Raw genomic sequence first — 19,394 nt, 5'->3', positions numbered from 1 at the left:
ATTCACTCACTATCTTAGATTTCTCTCGGACCGCTGTCGCCTCTACTTCTTTCCACTGCTGTTCACACTCCACTTAGGATAGAGCTCAATGATTGCTACATGTTTTTATTTCATAGTCGTTGCTGGTAATAAAACAATATACATTTATAAACACTAACACTTAATGTGCATATCAGTTAATATTTATTGAGAAATCCATGGCTGGTTATTCTAATAGCTACTTAATCTTCCTTTCGTTGAATAGTCCTAGTCTACTAAGGCTCGATCAGCGTAATGAGCGATAGGCTATTCAATTTTAACGACATTCGATATAACAGACAATGCTCGGTACAATCGTTCATTTTCAATTTATTAATGATTGGTGTATAAATTTGTACAGAACAGTTTATGCATTGCATCGACGCGTACTTCTAGTCAGTTTGTGAATTAACTTGCAAAACTGTGTAAAAAATATATACGTGCTATGTATAAATATAGGAAAATCTCTTTGTAAAGTTTAACGGTGGTATCGGAAATGCAACTAAGCGTGCTCGAATTTCTGTCATACACCACGCAGATAGAATTGTTTATACAGACTACTATGTCATCATTGGGTCAAATAAGTCTCGCTATTTCTTCGGGGCATGCTGCGTATACAAACATATATACCGCTTGCCATCAGAATAATCAGTGGAAGGCCGATGCCGATCGATATAATCATAATCACCAAGTAGGAAAATTGTTCGTTGGGTGGTGTACCGTAACCGATCAAAAAGGTCCTGAAAAGAATTTTAATATTACTCGATTTGCTCTAAAATATAATGAAATAACGACAGCCAAAATCAAAATGAGAATACCATGTAGAGTAGTATGTCCTCTTATAAAAGCCATCCCCTTTCATTCCCAACGACACGATAATTCTTTGCGTAAGCAAATTGTTAACCTTATCTCCGTAATAACAATACAGCATGGAATCTTGAATAGCACTTGTGTGGTTAGCTACTTTCAACGGTGGATACTGCATTATCTCTGTCCAATTTGTTACATCGCGAGACAGACTTGTATAAGAGATTGGCATCCACTGTAAATAAGCTCCCTCCGTCCGAAAGTTGTCCATGCTTTTATAAGGGGGCGTTCTAACTTCGACAACCTGAAGCAATAATTATTATATAACGCTGTGCTTAACTAAAGATGCGCAAAGAAAATGTTACTCGGTAAATATCACCTCGAATATACCAGGAGTGTGCTCGTCGTCTATACTTTTCCTGGGATTGACAAACATAGGTATACTCGGGTTCCCCTCGCCTACTACTAGCAACTCGATAGCGAATCTACTATGGGAGAAGCTTCTATTCGTTTGCATATTGTCGAAAGTAATATCAACCTGAGTGGAATTCTCAGTGTGTAGCATGCGCGGCGTAACATCCGAATGATCCAGGGTACAGAATCCTCTCAACTGAAAACACGAAACTCAAAAATTACTCGAATCGCGCATCGATGAATTACTCGTCGCATATTTGTCGCGAAAACCTTACAGAAATCTTTATAGTCCCTTGTCTACTAATATTCATCGGAGTATCTTTATAAGAGCTGCCTTCCATGTCCAAGGAGACAAAGTCGTTATTCCGCAACAGAGCCTTACGCTCCCATTGGAAAAACATTGGGTGCAGAATATTAGTATTTGCGACATTAGCGATATTTATTAACGCAGTGTCATTTACATCGTTAAATTCTATAATCTGAAAATGAAATGAATTTTATTAAGACAGAGAAAAGTGATTTTAAGCGTATGCTGACCTTATTTAGAGCTACTCCGAAGGTATACGCAGGTGCCTCTGAAAACGTTATCGAATTGTTTCTCCTCTCGAGGAAGTCCGCCCAAATTATCTTGAGAGAAGCCGACGGCGAAGTGAGAGCTAATAATAAGGACGGGTTGCCACGAAAGTCCCACAGGTAATGCAACGTGTCGTTGGGACCGTCAGCTCTTAAATGTACTGTTGTTAAATTGTCTTTACATAAATCGCCACACTCAGGATTCACCCATGATCGTAACTAGTGCCAGGCAAATTCTTTTATATAAAAAAATGTAAATATATTGTTTACAACTGTGCATTTAAATGGAATAACATTATAATTTGTAACCCTAATTATCATGCAGTTTTTTTTACTTCAGATATTTACGCGGTCGTTATAATTAATTGACATCCCACGATTAAATTTCCGAACGTTATATCGTTACGAGCGGTTCGATTAAAGTTCCCACGTTAATTAATAAATGGGTCATGGGGATCTCGGGTTCCTCATTAACTAACGCGCTGCTCCCAATTACCATCGAATTGTTATTCAACCAGCGGTCCCAAGATATCGTCGTAATAATTTCTAAAATGGACCACGGATGCAAGATAGATTAATCACGATGAATCACGGTACACCCGACCTTTGTTTTTTACGTCAAAGGACATTGATCCAAAGTACTGAATTAATAGAATCCTGTTGTTACTATTAACGCTGCAATAGCGAAATATTATTACTCACAGTTCTGTGCGTGCAATATCCGAAGTTTACTAACGTAACAAACAGCAACAACGACATAAAAGCATTATCCATGCTGTCAGACGTCTGCAAACGGCAGACCAGACATTCGCTGACAAATAACGCAGCTAATGACGCTACTGGATCGCTACTGACAATGAGACGCGATCGCTGGGATCAAGATGGATCTAAACGGCCGCGACGCTTCTCGAATGTGTCGTCAGATGGCTACCAACAATTAATTATATCTTTGATAGTACGAAATATGATTAAACAATGGAATGATATTTGAAAATCTTATATTCACGGCAGAATTTACTATAATACGTACGTTCTGCTACACGAGCAGTCTCCGTTCTGCCCACTTCGACCTGAATCATCTAGAAACGCCATAGATCTTTATCTGTACCACTGTTTAAAATAGAGCGTAGAAAATGTATATAGTTGAATTCGTAATTGTAAATTTATTTTAAACCTTTACCTACGGAAGCCAATATACCTGCGGATACATTTATTAGTTGTTCACTTGCCGCATAGGTGACGCCACATCCAAAAACCCATCGGATTCGAATCGATATGTATCGATACTATTTCAAATTACACTTTCAAGTAATCAGGTTTAAATTACTAAAATCAGCTATTATGGTATTAAACAGGTTATTAAGGATCGATATACTTACTGAAATACTTACGTGTATGTAACACACCTAAACCTTAACGTTAGTACGTCCCCAGTGAAGCGTTAGTCTGTCATAAAAACTGAATTAATTACATTGCTGATGTTTTTCATGTTACAGTTGCATTTCGCGCCGAGGGAAGGAAACTCGTACCCCATTGGCCATTAGAGTCCGCCAACGGTGGTGGAGTTACCAATCCTCGACACAGTATTCCGTTTAAAAATCCGTTCTTGAAGATTCAACAGCGAAAATCGTCGTTAAAAGATGATAGGCATAAATTAAATACAGACCTTTAGAATTAAGCTCACCAATAGCGGTGACAAAATGATATTGACCACGATTTCTCTTGTTAAAAAACGATGAGACTTTTATTGTTTCGAATCGAATTAAATGAATATTATTATAGAATACATTAAATAATTTCCTCTATTCAGAGTATCTGTTCGAAATTGTATCGCATAGGCAGACACGAACCGCCCGTTCTTCGCGACACCGTGTACAGTCGGGAGGAAAGAGAACGTGCAAAAAGAGCACTAACTTGCAGACTACGACCTTGACCGAAGCAGTGTCCGCGCCTCAAGCGCGCGCGCACACACACACACACGCGCGCGCGCACACAAATACAGGAACGTCTAGCGTTTCAAGGAACTTTGCTTCTTCGGGTTCTCGCTCGACTCTTCCCTCCACACGAGGGTCCTACACGCCGAAAGATCCTCAACTCGATTAAAAACTCGTTTAAACACAAAAACGTCGAATATAAATAAACGCTTCTTACGACGGGTGCGGGGTGTTTATATCGTTCACTGTTCGCAGTATCTGCGGTGTCCAGTGGACTAGAATTTTTCTGGGAAGCCTGCTCGCGGTGTCCGAGGCGGTCACGGCCAATGCTCTTCGACGATTTAACGATACCACGCTGAAGGTCGTCGGAGGAAGTCGGGATCCGCGGGAGAATACAACCGCCCTATGTACCGGGTAGCTCGATCCAAAACTGGTTCCGCCTACTCCGTATTCTTTCACAGCGTTTCCACTTTCGCGACGAAGTAAGAAGCAAAAATTCTAATATAACGAACTGTTCGTAATCCGACTTTTTAATCTACTAGGTAGATCTCCGTTCTCCCGGTGCCTTTCGATAAACGAGGGATAGCTTGAAAAGTTTGGACATTTATTTAGTTGAATCTTACCTTCGACGCGATCGAGTCACCGCTGACGTTTCTCCGATATCCTCGCCGGCGAAACTTTACAAAAGCACACCCACCGATTCGCCGGCACGGCCCGTGGTTCTCTTTCGTGGTCGTGGCGCGTTACAGCGCGGCCAACGACGGGCTGTAGCACGGCTGGAAGGAGCGCGACGGATAGGAACGGGGCCCGGGATCGAATTCGAAAGCGAGCGTAATAATTGCAGCCGGCGCGACGGCTGAAGGACCTCCGACTGCACGTATAAGTTGCGCTCGGCCGGTTGCCGGCTGGTCGGCCGAACGAAAAACAGACAAAGAGTCTTCTTGCGCCGTGAGTAACGCCGGGTCTCTCGGCCAATCAGAGGAATCGGCACGATCGCGGCCCGTGTTCAATCGGCCGGTCTCCTAGACGCTTGATGACGCTGCCATCGTCACGTTTATCGAGCCCCCTCGCTCGAAAGCCTCGAAACCAACATCCATCCTTCCCCTTCGCGGATAGCTGAGCTTCTTTCCTCAAACATTTTCTATGGCAACGTAGAGAAACTTATTGGAGAGCAATGCTTCTACTATTTAGGCAAGAATTGGCGATATCAATGCAACGGATAGATCGATCCTTCTCGTTTATTCTATTTATAAAATCGACCATGGTAGATCTTTACTTGAATTGGTGGCTTTCATCGACTGTTGGAATGCCGTCTAGTAGATGCATATTCTGATGCACCATCAATCACCGGATTCGTTGCGGTACAAGTCTGAAGATGGCACGGCGGGGAAAGTTTAGATATGTCGATGATACAGGGAGATGGAGTACCAGGCTAAGTCGCGACGATTTGGACGAAGAAATGAGAAGTACTTTCACAATACTGGGAACATTAAGCCATATTGAAAATCCAGTACCAATGCGATTATTCAGCGATGGGACTATTCTAAACTATTCAACTGCCATCTATGGTTACCGGATGCATCCAGCGCGCTCGATGCTGTCTCCTTTGCCGCAGGAATCACAGACAATTAATTACGAAACCTGGATGAGTGCTCGTTAAGTACCATTTCTATCAAAGTATACCGAGAAGGAAGACACATATTCTTAATACAAAGTGTCTGTCTTCTGGTAAATGCGGAATGGACACTGAAGTACCTCGGTACTACAAAATCACGCGAGGGCGATGTGCAACATTGGCGATATCGAAATAATGCCGCGTGTCCTTCGGCCGTGCCGTATACTCCCGCTCGTGTGCGTCCTGCACGTATACAACCCGTGTAACGAGCGAGTATGCGCGCCAGTAGTACCAGCCGATGGTTACACGTCGACTATACGTCTTTGCAGGGAAGAAAAAAGGGAAAGGAAAGAAGAAGAGAAGAAGAGAAGAAGAGAAGCGCGCGCAAAGGAAGAACCGGTTTCATGGGGGGTTTCAGCCTCCACAAAATGATCCGTCTGGCTTGCCGGTTCGACTCGACTTGCCTCCCGCGAGAGCTCTTGCTCCGCTGCACCACCTACCTACCTACCTACCTACCTACCTACCTACCTACCTACCTACCTACCCACCTACCTACCTACCTACCTACCTACCTACCTACCTACCTACCTACCTACCCACCTACCCACCTACCTATCTACCTGTTTCTTTCCCGCGTCTCTACCCAGACCTGCTGACCAACGTACCTGATTCGACTTCAAGGGTTCTAACTCGCGGCATTCCTGAACGAAACGGCGGCTGGACACATTCCTCGCGGGGTAAAGCGAAGCCGAGAGTAGGGCCCGGACTGTTCGCTGAACTTGGAATATTCGAGCGGTTCGGATGATTGCAAAGATGTTTCGGACGGCAGGAATGGTACATTTTCTGTTAAAAATTCCTGATTACTTTCGGGTTAATAAACCTCCTGTTAGGAATCAGAGGAAATGTATACACCGACCTTGAGGACTAGAAAGAAAAGAGGAACGAAAAACGAAATGCGCCTCGTATTACGATGTACGAACGAGACGCGAAGAGAGAACTGGTTTCAGATGCTAGAGAATGTTCTGGTAACATTTGCATTTAGCGTGCGTGGATAGTTTACGAGTCCATCAGCGTTTTACGGGCAGTTGCTTGTACAACGCAACGGCGGGAAAATATGAAATTCACTTTTTTAATGCAGACCAATCGAAAGAGTGAAGAATTAGATAACATCTGCGTTCTTCCCAACGAACTGCAGTTTCTTCACGTTGACATCAAAGTCTCGAAGCAAGAAATATTTAATAAATAAATGGAATTAAAAGATTTTCGAAACACTGATGCAAGATCTGGCTCTGTAGATTGAACAGGGATCTGCCTCAACGTTCTCCGTATTGAATACGCCCCTGAACAAGATGATTTTCGAGGTACAGCGCACTTAAAGCCCAATTGTACGCTAAATCTGGGAATTTTATTCCGGAGAATGTGTAGCCAGGCGTAGAAGTTCGATGTACAGTAAATTATACCTCGCCGTATAGCGATAAGGCCCACGCGTATTATATATCGCCATTATATCACAGGGATTAGTGTATAGTCAGCTTGGGCCCCGACACTGACCTTGGATTCAAGCCTGCAGCACTGTCTCCCCGCAGAAGTTCCTCTAACGATAAGTAGCCATGAACAGTCTCCTTCGGCGAAAGAAAGTGCGAGCAATTTTGCTGCTCTTCGGCCAGGGAATATCTACTGGCGGAGAAGACTTTCTTTTCCACGACCAATGTTAATTAACATTATGAATATAACTCGGTTAAGATAGCGGAGGTGATTGAGTGGCTCGACTGCTGTGGAAATTTCATTTCACTGAGCTTCTTACTTTTGGTAAGAGCAAAGTATACATAATTAAAAAATTATGATTTTATCCAAACACTACATATTTTTTTCCAGTAAGTATTTTAGTTTTTAGTAAACTACCGCCTATAACTCGCAAACCTTTCAATACTTTTTTTTTAATTCGTTTTGCGTACATCCAAGTTATAATTAACGCTCAATCATTAGTCCAACAATATTCTCAGTCCCAACGGCTTCGCGCGTTCGGGAAAATGTGAACTGCTCTGGCACTTGCAGGAAGCGGGATAGATGTAATTACTTAGGTAACTCTCGATAAACGATATTGATGTGTCTACTTTTACTACTACGTCTGCTACGAGTCTAACCACTGCAACTGCACAATTGGGACCAGTCTCTATGAACACACGCGATCACGTAATTTACATGTATAAACAACACGTGGTTGCATCCAACAGGTCAGATAACGTACCAATCACCTCCGGTACCAATAAAATACAATGCTAGTATTAATATTGCTCTACCACAAGAACAGTATTGAAACTACAGTGTGCTAGTGCTAATACAGTACGACACTGATAACTTCAAGAACTGACAACGCAAATACTCTACATAAAAAGGTCATTAGCTACCAAAGTCCCTAAGTTTAGAGCTTTGAGATTTTGGAAGAAGAGTTCTAGTAACCTTACCTCCCCCAAAACAGAGGCAGATTTGTTTACCTATAGGCTAAGGGGGGCAAATTTGGGGGAACGAAAAATTTTGGCGAAGGAAATTGAAAAAAGTTTAAACACAGAGGCTTGAGACAACTTTAAAAACAATTCACTTTTTTCTTCATCTAGAAAATTAGCAATAACTCATACGTGAGTTGCCACATTGAATTAATTTTAAAATTACCTCGACTCTTTCAAATTAAAATATTTGATGATGTTACCCTAGGGGCGCCAAATCCGCCATGCCCAGTAATATCGAACCTCTTCTTCCAAAACCTCGGAGCTACTATTCAACACTGGTACCGCCGAAACTACACAGCGGTGACACTGTATTACAAAGCTACGCCATAGCTACAGGCTCTTCCAGCCCCGTTAAAGCCCAGCTCGGCCTGGTCAGGATGAGGTATCGAGAAGGATGGACCGTCCAGTACCGGGATACCAATGAAATTGGCGGCCGCCGTGGGTACAAAGAATCCGTGTACCGGCCGAATCGTTTCGCGGGTCTCGTGTTCGCGCGGGGAACACAATTCCTGCTGACCGATGGAAAGTTGGCCTGCGTGTTGCTCGTACCATAAGAATTTAAACGGGGATATAGGTATAAGAACACGGAGACGGGGAGTCGTTCGCGGTAGTGTGAGGCATAAACGCGCCGGCACCACACCCAGCGTCACCACCATTTGCGACACGAGACACGGCCATGCGCGTCGCGGTGATCGTGAGTACCCCAAAAACATTCCATTTCTTTTCTTCTCTTTTCTGGCGAACCCATTAAAGCCCATTATCCCGCGGCATTAACCCGCAACATCTCCCGCTTCTTCTTCCACTCCCTCGGCAACCCCTTAACGTCACCCACCTGTCCAGCATTTTCTGACACTGACGCATGCGTTTTTCTTTAAATTAAAAATGCAAGGGGAAATGGTTCTGGGTTAGGTGACCGTGGCCAGTGATTTGTCAAGCTCGCTTGGAAATATTGAGCGCAGAGCTTTGCGTATGGTCGGGGGATTATGTAGGGCGGGAAACGGCTATAAGCAGGTATTCAATGGACCGTGGTATGATTAAGAAACGTCGAGACAGGTGAGGTGCAGGAGAATTGTAAAGAGACGTGGTGATCCCAGCTATGCTGTTTCGCTGATTAGAACGATAAAAGGTTGGAAAGTGGAGCGCGATAGATGTTTGAAAATCTTTGTGCTACTCGAACGGGAACGCCCTGCGCAGCTCGGTTCCATTTTGTCTCGTCCACTGTAAGCACGCAGGTGACGTTCTCGAGCCATACATTTTTACAGACTCTAAGAGCACGAAGCGAAAATGTTTATCGGAAAATCTTCTACGAGCCAATGGTAATACTATAATATAGAATTTGGAACTCGAAGTAGAATTTAGAAGCAGAGTGACATTCTTCGGCCCGTTTCATTTCCACCTTTAATCAAACATTCTTATTTTAATGATATCTTAACGGTCCAAGTTTGTTCTGTTTTTATCACAGCCTATTTGCATAAAAGCTTCGCGAAGGGAAAGGAGGAGAGGGGGAAATAGTCGAGTAGGAGAGACGAGTTTTTAGACGAAATGCAAAAAGTGTATCGACTTACATATAGAGTTTCCTTTATACTTGACATTCCTTTCCATCAACCCTACCAGCGTCCACCCGCGTACGTTTTCTGTCCGAACCGGTTACTTTGTAATCCGTGGGCATTGCGTAAGGCCCGCGAGCCACAGGCATACTTCCCTTTATCAACTTCGGCGTTTCGTCACGTCGACGGCTTTAGTGGATCGAAATGAGAAATCTCGTGACTCTCGGCGCAATTAAAACGGAAACGGTTTCGCCCATGTGTGGCGCAGAGGTTCGCCGAGGTCGCGCGAGAAGTATCTCACGTATTCGTTTTCGAAAACGTGACGCCCATCGTAAGAGCCGGGCGATGAATCGGGGCGAGGGCCGATCGCGAGGGGAGGAAAGTGAAAGTACGAAGGAAGTGAATGAACGATCGAAGGCGACTAAGTGAAAGAGAACGAGAAAAAAGGAAAAAAGAGAGCAGGCAGCCGCGGCGGGGGGAATTGTGGCGAGATCTTGAACGCATTCCCGGCGATCTTCGGGCACGGAGGACGAAAATCAGCGCGGCAGACGCGAGTGAAAGTGGCCCCTCCCCCGTAAGAAAGTCGATTTAGATTTTCAGCCGTATTCCCTATAAATATCCGTGCGTGCTTCGACTCGGAACGAAGTGCAGGCCCCCCTGTAAGAAGCAAAATTCGCGACCGCTGCGTTCGCCAGTCTCCTCCCCCTCTTCTCCGGACTGCATTCCTGCGGGCTGCAGAAACCGTCGGGGGAAATATGGCGGGCACTTATCAATTTCAGCGTTTCGAATTTCCTTAACCCTTCGTGGTTACGCGGGACGTATCGCACCCCAGACAACTTTTTCTTCTTTCCCAATATTTCTATGAATTCTTAGACCTGGATATTAAAATTTAAAAATTTCCTGAACTTTAACCAAAAGAATCGCTCTTTTCCTCAACTTTTTTTCAACTACAGATTTCATCGTAATTCCAGAAAAGCAGTATTAGAGCACGATTGCACGCGTACCTATTAAAAAATACGAAAATGGTAACTCAAAAATACTCCATGTATTACCCCATGTGAAAATTTTAATTGATGACGTTAAGCAAAATTTAGTTGGAGGAGCTAAATTTTCGTAAATTTAGTTGAAATCAACCCAACTTCAATTAATTACGTTATAAGTTGCGAGCACGAAGGCTCAAGACGACTAACGAGCAAATGTTTCAGCCACGAATGTCGCCAGAAGCAGGAAGATCCAAGTCCCATCCCCAACCCTCCGTCGGACACGCTGGTCCCCTTATCTCCTCCGTTTCTTTCCTGTTAGATAATTCGCTATAATTCACGGGGGGCAGGGGCGACGTTAACAGCTACGCGGACCGGTATTTCATATCCTTGCGTAACGAAAATTGGAGGAGGAAATCGGGAGTGCGAGCGTCGCGTTCAGTACACGTTACCGGCCGGATTAGCAGCGGCTGTCGAATCGGCCGTTCATTGCTGCGATCGGGATTCGATTGTTCTTATTTCGCGCGTTTCTGCGCGCTCGATCTCCGACGTAACAGGTTTCCTGCGGAGGGGTGACTGGTTCTCCGGTATCGAGGTGTTACCGGTCCGGGAATCTGGTTTACGCGTTTCTGAGCAAGCGTATGCACCTTCTACACGACGTTGATTAGCCTCCGCGCCTCGGCACGTCGCGTGTTGCGCGTACACGGGGAGATTCGTCGAATCCCGTGGAAAAGGGAAAGCGATCCGATATCGATACGACGCCATCCCCGCGTGTACGCGGCCGCCGCGACGCGCTATGCTTCTGACCGAGCTGGCGCACGTAACTAATCCCGAGCGGCTGACATTTAAGTCCAGCGCGACAACGAAGCGAAAGAGGGAACTTGTTAATAAGTGGAAGGACGCTGCACGCTGGTGCGAGGCGCAATTATACGCGGAATACCGTTTACTTTCACGATCATCCAGCGGCCGACCGATGCGCTAGATATTCGTAGAAAATATCAGCGGTGGCTGCGTTGAAGGGGGTGGACGGAGACACACACTTGTTAGTGCTTTTATTTGACTTCGGGTCATCCCTTAGCGGCGTGGCCAGGATTTTATTTCAGGAAGGGGCAATAAATAGTGAAACAAATAGTATTATTACATCACAATTTAATTTATTTTTATTTTGTAATAAATTAATCTAACGACTAATTTATTATTTTCTTCCTATGCCAGGGGAGGGGGGCAACATTCGTGGTATTCCTTATCGAACTTGCACCCCGTTTGCCCCAGGTTTTAAGCGAAAGCGGGGTACTGCTGAAAAACCATCAAGCTGACAGTAAAAAGGGCAAACAAACGCTTTGTTCTAGTTGTTGGCGTGCCTGACTGCGTTGGTCTCGGCCCAGTTTCATCAGGATGTAGACGTCGGCGGTTTGCCGCCAAGAGGACTGCCGATCCCCATACGATCGGCGCGGCTCCAGAGATTACCATCCGCTCGACCAGCAGTTACAACCCAAGCTGCGTTCGTGAATCAACGAATTCGTCGTCCAGTTTCGTTCAGGTACATATCATAGATCACCAGATGTTTCGTCCACCGAAATGGATAGGAAGACTGATAGAATAGAATGCTCGCTTGATGGCGCGTGATTACTCTTCGCGTTACTCATCCGTTAATGTTGTTGCACGCGATCAGACCGAAGGGTGCAGAGGACTCCCTGACAACCGGTCCAGGATCGTTTTCACCAGTTAAACCGCTGCGACCGAATTTACCCACGGGGCTAGCGTCAGCCCCAGCCCTGCCACAATCGATTAAACCAGTGAACGAGGAACAAGATGATGAAATACGAAACCGCGACGGAGGGCGAGACCACGATAGCCAGGGCGACGATATCGAGTTGAGCGACGAGCAACAAGATAGTTTGGAAGACAGCGAGGAGAACGTTCCACGCAGCTTGCCGAATTTCGGGGGCCCGAGGACTTCGGGTCTAGGAGGCCCACCGTCCGCTCAACCAGCCCCTGTGCAATATCGGCCCCTTCAGCAGCTACCACCGCCAACTGGCAGAGGAGCTGCAGCAGCAACGCCACCCCCGCCACCTGTTCAGTACCGTCCAGCAGTTAAACCGAACAAACCAAGGAAACCGATAGAGGAACCGTTCAAGCAACAAGCGAAGCCACCTCCGAAACCTGTCAAACAGGCGCAGTCTTATAACAGTCGTGGGAAGAAGCCTGTTGCACAGGTTGGTTTATATTAGTGTTTGATAATAGCAGAGGGATAGTCTCAGGGTTTTAAAAGGGTTCAGAGTTATTCTGGAGGGTTTAATTGAATTTGAAGTGGGGGATTTTCATTCTCAGTCTTCTTCGTCTGAGTTTACGTTTGGTACTTCAGGGTCTCCAGCTGAACTTAAATTGGAGATCCGAGATCTTTATTTCAACTTAAATTGGATATCTTGAGATCATTATTTCAGCTGAAGTTGGGGATCTTGAGATACGGGTTCCTTCTGATATGACAAGAAGAATAGTACTGCATAATGATGCTAACATATCTAACTTTTCATGAACCTATTTAATAACTAATGGAAAACGACATCCAGGAGTCCATCCACAGCATCGGTTATGCAACAAATGTCTCTACCACTGAATACTGAATCATGAATAGGAAATTAAAAAATCTTCCTGGAACTAGGAAGCGATTTCTACCATTATCTCCTTCATTCTGTGATTTATTAGTCACTTAAAAGTAGAACATGCAACTTGTGATAGTTACGTAATATTAAGAGAGAGTTGATCTGACATATGGCATATAAATAGAACTAAAAATCAACAGCATTGACTTGAAAAGAAAATGCATCAGTGAACGTAAATAAAATTCAAATAACTATTAGATCAACGGAAATATCTCTTCTTAACCCATTAGGGCCCAAATGTTTTCTTTAAAGTTTATATCTTTTTAGCCAATCATTTTGTCATTGAAATATTCCAATGGTACTGATACGCATAATCCGAGTGTACTTAAAGATATTGTTTCGTAACAGATCATCAGGCGATATCGCAACGACAACGCAGACGGCTCGATCACCTGGGGTTTCGAAAACGACGATGGATCGTACAAAGAAGAATTAATTGGCATCGACTGCATAACGAGGGGTAAATACGGGTACATCGATCCCGATGGTATTCGCAGGGAGTACACTTACGAAACTGGGATCAAATGCGACGAGGAGCAACGAGAAGAAGAGGAAGAAAATGGTTTCGTAGATTACCAAGAGAACAAATTAGTGCTTCCCGATGGTAAAACAATAGACCTCTCCTCCATGGGCAAGAAACAAGCTCGCAGGCCTCGCCTTAGTATTAAAAATTAACTTAGTATCCGAGTGAAACTTTATCCCTAATTAATACTGCAAATATAATACTCATAAAATTATTTAATTATACCACTAAACGAAAAATCACAACTTTCTAGCAAGAGTTAGATTAGCTTCTGCTTGTCGAACGAATTATTTTACAAAACGTTTTCAAAGAGAAAAACCGTCTGAGCTTTCTCTCAACGATTATTTACCATTTCTGTTCCCCAATTTCTGTTGTCTCGGAAGTTTCAACTAGGTTAGTTAGCTTGTAATATCTGTATCGTGTACATATGAATGTAGGTACCTGTACGGGGTCGATCGAATAAAAATAACAAAACACATGTAATACGTTGCGTAACATCTTGATAATTGATAAATTATAACAAATTATCCTTATTGCTAGCTTCTAATACTATTTATAATAACGACGTTATTTAAATAACTTAGTTGCGATGGAAATGCATTTAAAGGCAATCTGATTCGTTATTGCATGCTTCATCAATCTTCTCCTCTGTTCAACGGGCGTAATCGCAAAGTAAACTCAGATATGTAATTACCCGCCCAACTGTCGCTACAATCAGCGATCGAGTTACTGTCGTACAAAATTAAATATAAAACGAGTACAACTATCGAATATCAGCGACTCTATACCATGAACACAATACTGATTAAACGTATATTTCTTATACATGTATACAAATATATGTATATGTTGCCTGTCCAAAAATATTCTTTCAGTAACAACGGACGTTAAAAACTCGGGGACATAATGTACAACAATACGGTCAATTAATATATTCGTATATGTAGTGACATGTACATATACGAGAAAGATTCAAAAATAGGCGCATATTATATGTATATCGTCTTCTTATAGTACAAACACATGGGATTATCGAATATATATCGTGCTTAAGTGAAATCACACGTAGATATGTACGCGAATACATACGTATTTAAATAAAAATAGCGAAATCAATGATTATTGACAAATCCGTGGTGCCCCATTCTCATCGAGTCTCTTACGCTCAAAACAGACAGAACCAATCGTACGGAAATACGCGCAAGATTTATCGGAATAAATTGAACGCGTAGAAGCAACGATATGTATTGGAAAGTGGTCCATTTACGTGATCTACCTGACTATCTGTTGCTCGCATTAAAGCTAGTACGCGGGACTCGTCACCGTCGAGGTTTGCTTAGGGCTGTGCTGACCCTGCGCTAAAGCACCGCTCTTTGCTGCGCGAAACTTCAGCCAAGCGTCGTAGCCGTAAACTACCATGGCACAGAATCCGAAGAACTAGGAGAAAACACACAGGCGTGCATATAAATAAAAATCACAGTGTTGGGATATTGATTTTGAAGAAAATGTATCTGGTCTGGGTTAGGTCTGGATAGTCGAGGGAGGCAATTGTTTCTCAAATGTTAAGCTTGTAGAAAGTAAATGGATTACTTAATTGGTGAAACCAGATTGTCCAGATAACTTTTCTTCCCCCGATAAATATGTGTCGCACGAAACTCACCGCTGCTGCTCCAAAAGCTTCGTCGACTTTGGCATAATCTGCTGCGAGGGAAGCAGCGAGCAAGTAAAATGCTGTCCAAATCGTGCAGAATATGAACTCCTGCGAATAAGAATATAAATTTCGCCACGTAATACGTCGTTATTTAACGAACTTTCACTTAGGTGATATTACATTCTAGCAATAGCAAATTGTGCACAAGACGAGAACTGACGTTTGCTTTAACTTACAACTTTTAGCCATGGAATTTTGGAGAACTTCTCAACTATGTGGAACAGGTAGAAAACTAGTAATATTCCTGTGAACCAAAAACCAGCCATGGCCACCGTGTTGAACCATCCTCCACGGCTAGAGTTGCTCTGCCTCGACACTGTGATGCATATAAATCCCAAGAGATTTAAAACCTGCAAGAATGCGAACAACTATTATTAACAGTAATAACAGGTATTAAAACTTCTTTAATGTTAATAAAACAAACATTGTGCCTCGTACAAATTCTACAAATTAATTTGAAGCTATCAAAATAAACTGATGCTGCAATGCAATCTGCTTTGTGTTTTCTGATGTATTGATCTAAAAATGTATTTACACAAAGGCGCTCCACCAAAAACAGAATATGGTCAAGAATTTTTGCGCGTTTTGCATTGAGCGTTGCACACGTGAAAACGGGGCTTAAAGTTTCCCGCGCTCATGCGTATCAAGCCTGTATGAAAAAGAGAGACAGCATATGACGCACAGATCGCGCTCTCTCTTTCTCTCCAATGAGTTACCCTGTATAACGCTAACCTTAATTACTCTCTAAACAAATAACGTTCGAAAACAATTCCTCCCGCAAGAAATTCACGTTGGAAGGAATCACCCAACCTTTCGCCCCGAATATTTATTTTCTCATATTTGACGGTCGTAAAGATAATCAGACGTTCTGCTTTTGACAGAGAATTTTGTATGATTAGCGCGATAACTGGGAGATAATGAATAATATGTATACACCGTCCTTGCTACTACCACCGACTGTACGAACGTATACGTGAAAATTCACAAATAATTATTCCCATGCAATTTACATGAAAAATGAAATACAATACAGTATTCTTCGATTAGTGTAATATCCATTGGCGTGGGAGGGAAACAGTATCGCGTGACAACGGGCGTAAACGAACTTACCACTTGTGCAATTTTCAGCATGCCAGGCACTGTCCTCGTGTAAGACGGATCAAAACGAATGTTTGGTTGTGTGGTAGTAGTCGTCGTTGTCACCGTCGTGGGGGCATACTGTCCTGGAAATCCTTGGTCCATCGTCTTTGGTCACTGAAACCTTTACATTACATGATGCTGGTTAACGATTCCGTTACGAAGATACGTAACGTCTCTTAAACTAGAGTATCTATTTACTTGACGAGATCTTCGGACGGTTGGTGTAATTTTATTATGCGAACGATCGGCCTTCGAGGCCTAAGTCTAAGGTGACGAATGTAAGAAAGAGAAAAATGCCCGGCGGATCGATTACGAGCTATCGTGCAGGCGCAAAAGGCGTCGACGGGCTCGTCTCACGTCAGATACATAAGATCGGACGATCGCGTGGTATTTGATGCAGGATCTAGTAGGAACGAAAATTATGTCATATCCCGGCGTGGTGTTGAAGGAGCTACTTAATATTATGGCGTGAAGTCATCTGGACCGAAAATAGCGAATGACAGGCTTTCTATCTGGTCAGGATGAGAAAGAACGCGTGTGATGCCCGGAGAGAATGCGCATCTGCGTGCATATGCATACGTACACGTCACTTATGCATGCATTTACGCATCATACGCATGTGGGCGGTGGATTCGACTGCTGTGACAAGTTATCGCGGCAAAAAAAAATTCCATAACCAACTGCGAACACTAAGAACGGATGAGAAGCGAGATGGGTGTAATACGGTGAGGCTTATTGAGAAAGCGTAAAATATGGTAAACATGGGAATATGTTTTTGTATGAGGACGGTATTTTATAGATTGTACATTGGAGCGGTTAGCTTAAACCTTGTTGGTCCAATAAGAAGCATATATCACGGTCAGTGGGCGTTGAATAGAAACGTTTTTGCAAATCACGACGACAAATCTCGTTTTTCCCACGCGTGTTTCGATTAACAATGAATTAGGGACAAAAATAATTCGTGACCTGGACTTCTGTCCTTCTTTTTGCGTTAGCACGAAACAGCGGGAAAGGAGTCACTTAGAATTCTTAGTGTGCTATTAAAATACTGTTATCGTAGCTCTGATTATTCTCCTACGTTTTCGTGCCTGCTGAGTGTACCTTTTCTACAACGTTCATGGTTGTGCTGCCTTTTTGCGATGCTGTTACGCACGACCAATGTGTAACCGTAGTTTTCCTGTAGGTATATGTATGGGATGTGCAAATCTACCTGTGCCTTGACAGGCAGATCTATACGTACGATTTCTTTCGGTATCCTTTTCCTTCTTCGTGCACACGAACTCTAATTATTCTGTCCTCGAGACACCTCGTAACGAAAATCTCGAATCTGATGGTTTTATCGAAATGGAACGCATGAACATGCAACAGCGAAAATAACACCGCACTCGTTTCGAAACAAACTATACCACTACGAATGGATCTATGGAACGCGGTAGGTGCGTGCTTACGAACTGTACGATTCACGGCCCCTCTCTTACATCCAACTGTAGATCTCTCTACCGGAATAATTTGTAAGTAATGGTATAAACGTGGTGGATAAATAGGTACGGGCACGCCTGTTCTAGTTAATCCGCAATCGATGCAGCTATTATTAACAGAAGGTATAACATAACCATCAACGAAGTATAGGATAGACCGCAGACTAGGTATAGGATAGACCTATCACGCAATGTAATTTTGTGTCACACGCTCGGGGGGCTCGCAAGCCTCTTTACCATTTTTGTGTCGCACCCAACGTTATCGACTCAGTCTAAAATAAGATTACAATGCTACGGGTGGTAGGAATTAAAATTAAATCTTATCGGAAACATTTCAAATCACGGCTAATTGCAATCAACATGTTGCATAATAATGATTCCCTTTACTTTCGAATAAAACAAAGATCATCAAAATCCGTCCATATGCCGAGGAGTTATGCGGGGACAAACATAAAAAAAACAACAAAAAAATACATACGGTCCTCCTTTTTAAAGTCGGTTAAAAATAGTGATTTTATACAACTTGCACTTTATTGTAACACTGTAAAGGTCTTTTATGCGAATAAATTGAAAGAAACTTGAAACAAACTCTATTATTATTCAGAAATACCGTTTTACTTATTCAGGGGTTTTATTTCTCGAACACTTCGATTTCATTTGCAACAATGTTGAAAAATGTTGACGGTAGGTAGACTAGTTTCCAGTGCAACTCAAAATGAGCATAAAGTAGTGACAGAGCACAGTTAAGGAATGATCGCGTTTCTAAGAGTGCTTCATGCGCTTTAAAATAGTATTATGTATTCAAAGTTACCGTTTATTTATTCATTGATATATCTGGGCGAAGATTACTACAATTTCGCGAATAAACTTTACGGGAACTGACAATGAAAAGATGACGATGAACTGCCTGCATACAGGTATACACATAGAGGGAAAATGGGAACCGAACACAAGAACAATAGAAAACGGTAACGGATAACAATGCCTCGAAACGTTGAATTTTAAAACTCAGGTAAACGCACAGCACGCAAGGGTACGTCCTTGGGGCGTACATGTCTCGAGGGACGAAAAGTATATCCTAGATTCCTACGTCGACAAACTCGGAGCCATTCATTTCAAACGCTTTATTTCCTATAACTTCATTGTCTTAGATCTTCCGGCGGAGTCTCGTGATCTCCTGTTGCTCGAACGCGTACGAGACAAAGCGCAACACGTGTCACCATTCACCAAACATCGAAGTTCATAATGCATTCCTTGCATAGTAGGAGAAAACTCAGGTAGCTACCGCTGCGACGTACGATCTGCTCGATTGCCGCACAGGAGTATGTATTACGAATAAGACGGTATCCCTACTTCTATTCCGTGAGAAACACCCCGGCGTGCTATCAAACACCTGTACAGGGCACTTCAAAATACGCGGTGAGAGGTGAGAGGGCTTCGAAGATTAACTTTGGAGTCTGCCACGTACTGGCTTCGTCTTCAGA

At 43.2% G+C, this 19,394-nt stretch overlaps 3 protein-coding genes across 6 annotated transcripts; 1 reads left to right on the top strand and 2 right to left on the bottom strand.

Moving 5' to 3' along the window:
• Nucleotides 1–323: 323 nt before the first annotated feature.
• On the bottom strand, nt 324–2,746 carry LOC143376258 (glycosylated lysosomal membrane protein). 2 transcript variants are annotated; one of them, XM_076826382.1, is made up of 6 exons: nt 2,515–2,746; nt 1,777–2,031; nt 1,515–1,718; nt 1,205–1,435; nt 837–1,129; nt 324–758 (listed from the first exon to the last, which is right to left on the bottom strand). In XM_076826382.1, exons 1-6 carry the CDS (start codon nt 2,584–2,586, stop codon nt 587–589), a joined length of 1,227 nt encoding a protein of 408 aa, XP_076682497.1. In that variant the 5' UTR covers nt 2,587–2,746; the 3' UTR covers nt 324–586. The 2 variants fall into 2 exon arrangements, with proteins under 2 accessions (XP_076682497.1, XP_076682498.1); XM_076826383.1 differs by having other exon boundaries at nt 1,205–1,430; nt 1,510–1,718; nt 2,515–2,739.
• Nucleotides 2,747–8,405: 5,659 nt separating this feature from the next.
• LOC143376181 (uncharacterized) lies at nt 8,406–15,087 on the top strand. The gene is made up of 4 exons (XM_076826141.1): nt 8,406–8,562; nt 11,745–11,935; nt 12,068–12,611; nt 13,407–15,087. The coding sequence occupies exons 1-4, from the start codon at nt 8,545–8,547 to the stop codon at nt 13,731–13,733; spliced, it is 1,080 nt and encodes a 359-aa protein (XP_076682256.1). The 5' UTR covers nt 8,406–8,544; the 3' UTR covers nt 13,734–15,087.
• Nucleotides 14,065–18,036, bottom strand: LOC143376183 (CKLF-like MARVEL transmembrane domain-containing protein 4). 3 transcript variants are annotated; one of them, XM_076826143.1, is made up of 6 exons: nt 17,673–18,036; nt 16,631–16,835; nt 16,403–16,553; nt 15,469–15,642; nt 15,242–15,340; nt 14,065–15,018 (listed from the first exon to the last, which is right to left on the bottom strand). In XM_076826143.1, the coding sequence occupies exons 3-6, from the start codon at nt 16,532–16,534 to the stop codon at nt 14,884–14,886; spliced, it is 540 nt and encodes a 179-aa protein (XP_076682258.1). In that variant the 5' UTR covers nt 16,535–16,553; nt 16,631–16,835; nt 17,673–18,036; the 3' UTR covers nt 14,065–14,883. The 3 variants fall into 3 exon arrangements, with proteins under 3 accessions (XP_076682258.1, XP_076682257.1, XP_076682259.1); XM_076826142.1 differs by lacking the exon at nt 16,631–16,835 and having other exon boundaries at nt 17,673–18,031; XM_076826144.1 differs by lacking the exons at nt 16,631–16,835; nt 17,673–18,036 and adding an exon at nt 17,534–17,624.
• Nucleotides 18,037–19,394: the final 1,358 nt, after the last annotated feature.

This window comes from Andrena cerasifolii, chromosome 14, assembly GCF_050908995.1.
Source record: "Andrena cerasifolii isolate SP2316 chromosome 14, iyAndCera1_principal, whole genome shotgun sequence".
In the NCBI taxonomy this organism is placed as follows: Eukaryota; Metazoa; Arthropoda; class Insecta; order Hymenoptera; family Andrenidae; genus Andrena; species Andrena cerasifolii.
This window is presented reverse-complemented; position numbering and strand designations above follow the sequence as displayed.

Coding starts and splice junctions, on each gene's coding strand:
- LOC143376258 (XM_076826382.1), bottom strand. CDS start 2,586: ATGGATAATGCTTTTATGTCGTTGTTGCTGTTTGTTACGTTAGTAAAC. Junction 1,719..1,776: donor TCGGAGTAGCTCTAAATAAG/GTCAGCATACGC, acceptor TTTCATTTTCAG/ATTATAGAATTTAACGATGT. Junction 759..836: donor AGGACATACTACTCTACATG/GTATTCTCATTT, acceptor AATTCTTTTCAG/GACCTTTTTGATCGGTTACG.
- LOC143376181 (XM_076826141.1), top strand. Junction 11,936..12,067: donor CGTCGTCCAGTTTCGTTCAG/GTACATATCATA, acceptor GCACGCGATCAG/ACCGAAGGGTGCAGAGGACT. Junction 12,612..13,406: donor GGAAGAAGCCTGTTGCACAG/GTTGGTTTATAT, acceptor GTTTCGTAACAG/ATCATCAGGCGATATCGCAA.
- LOC143376183 (XM_076826143.1), bottom strand. CDS start 16,534: ATGGACCAAGGATTTCCAGGACAGTATGCCCCCACGACGGTGACAACG. Junction 15,643..16,402: donor TGCTGAAAATTGCACAAGTG/GTAAGTTCGTTT, acceptor GCATTCTTGCAG/GTTTTAAATCTCTTGGGATT. Junction 15,341..15,468: donor AAATTCCATGGCTAAAAGTT/GTAAGTTAAAGC, acceptor TCTTATTCGCAG/GAGTTCATATTCTGCACGAT.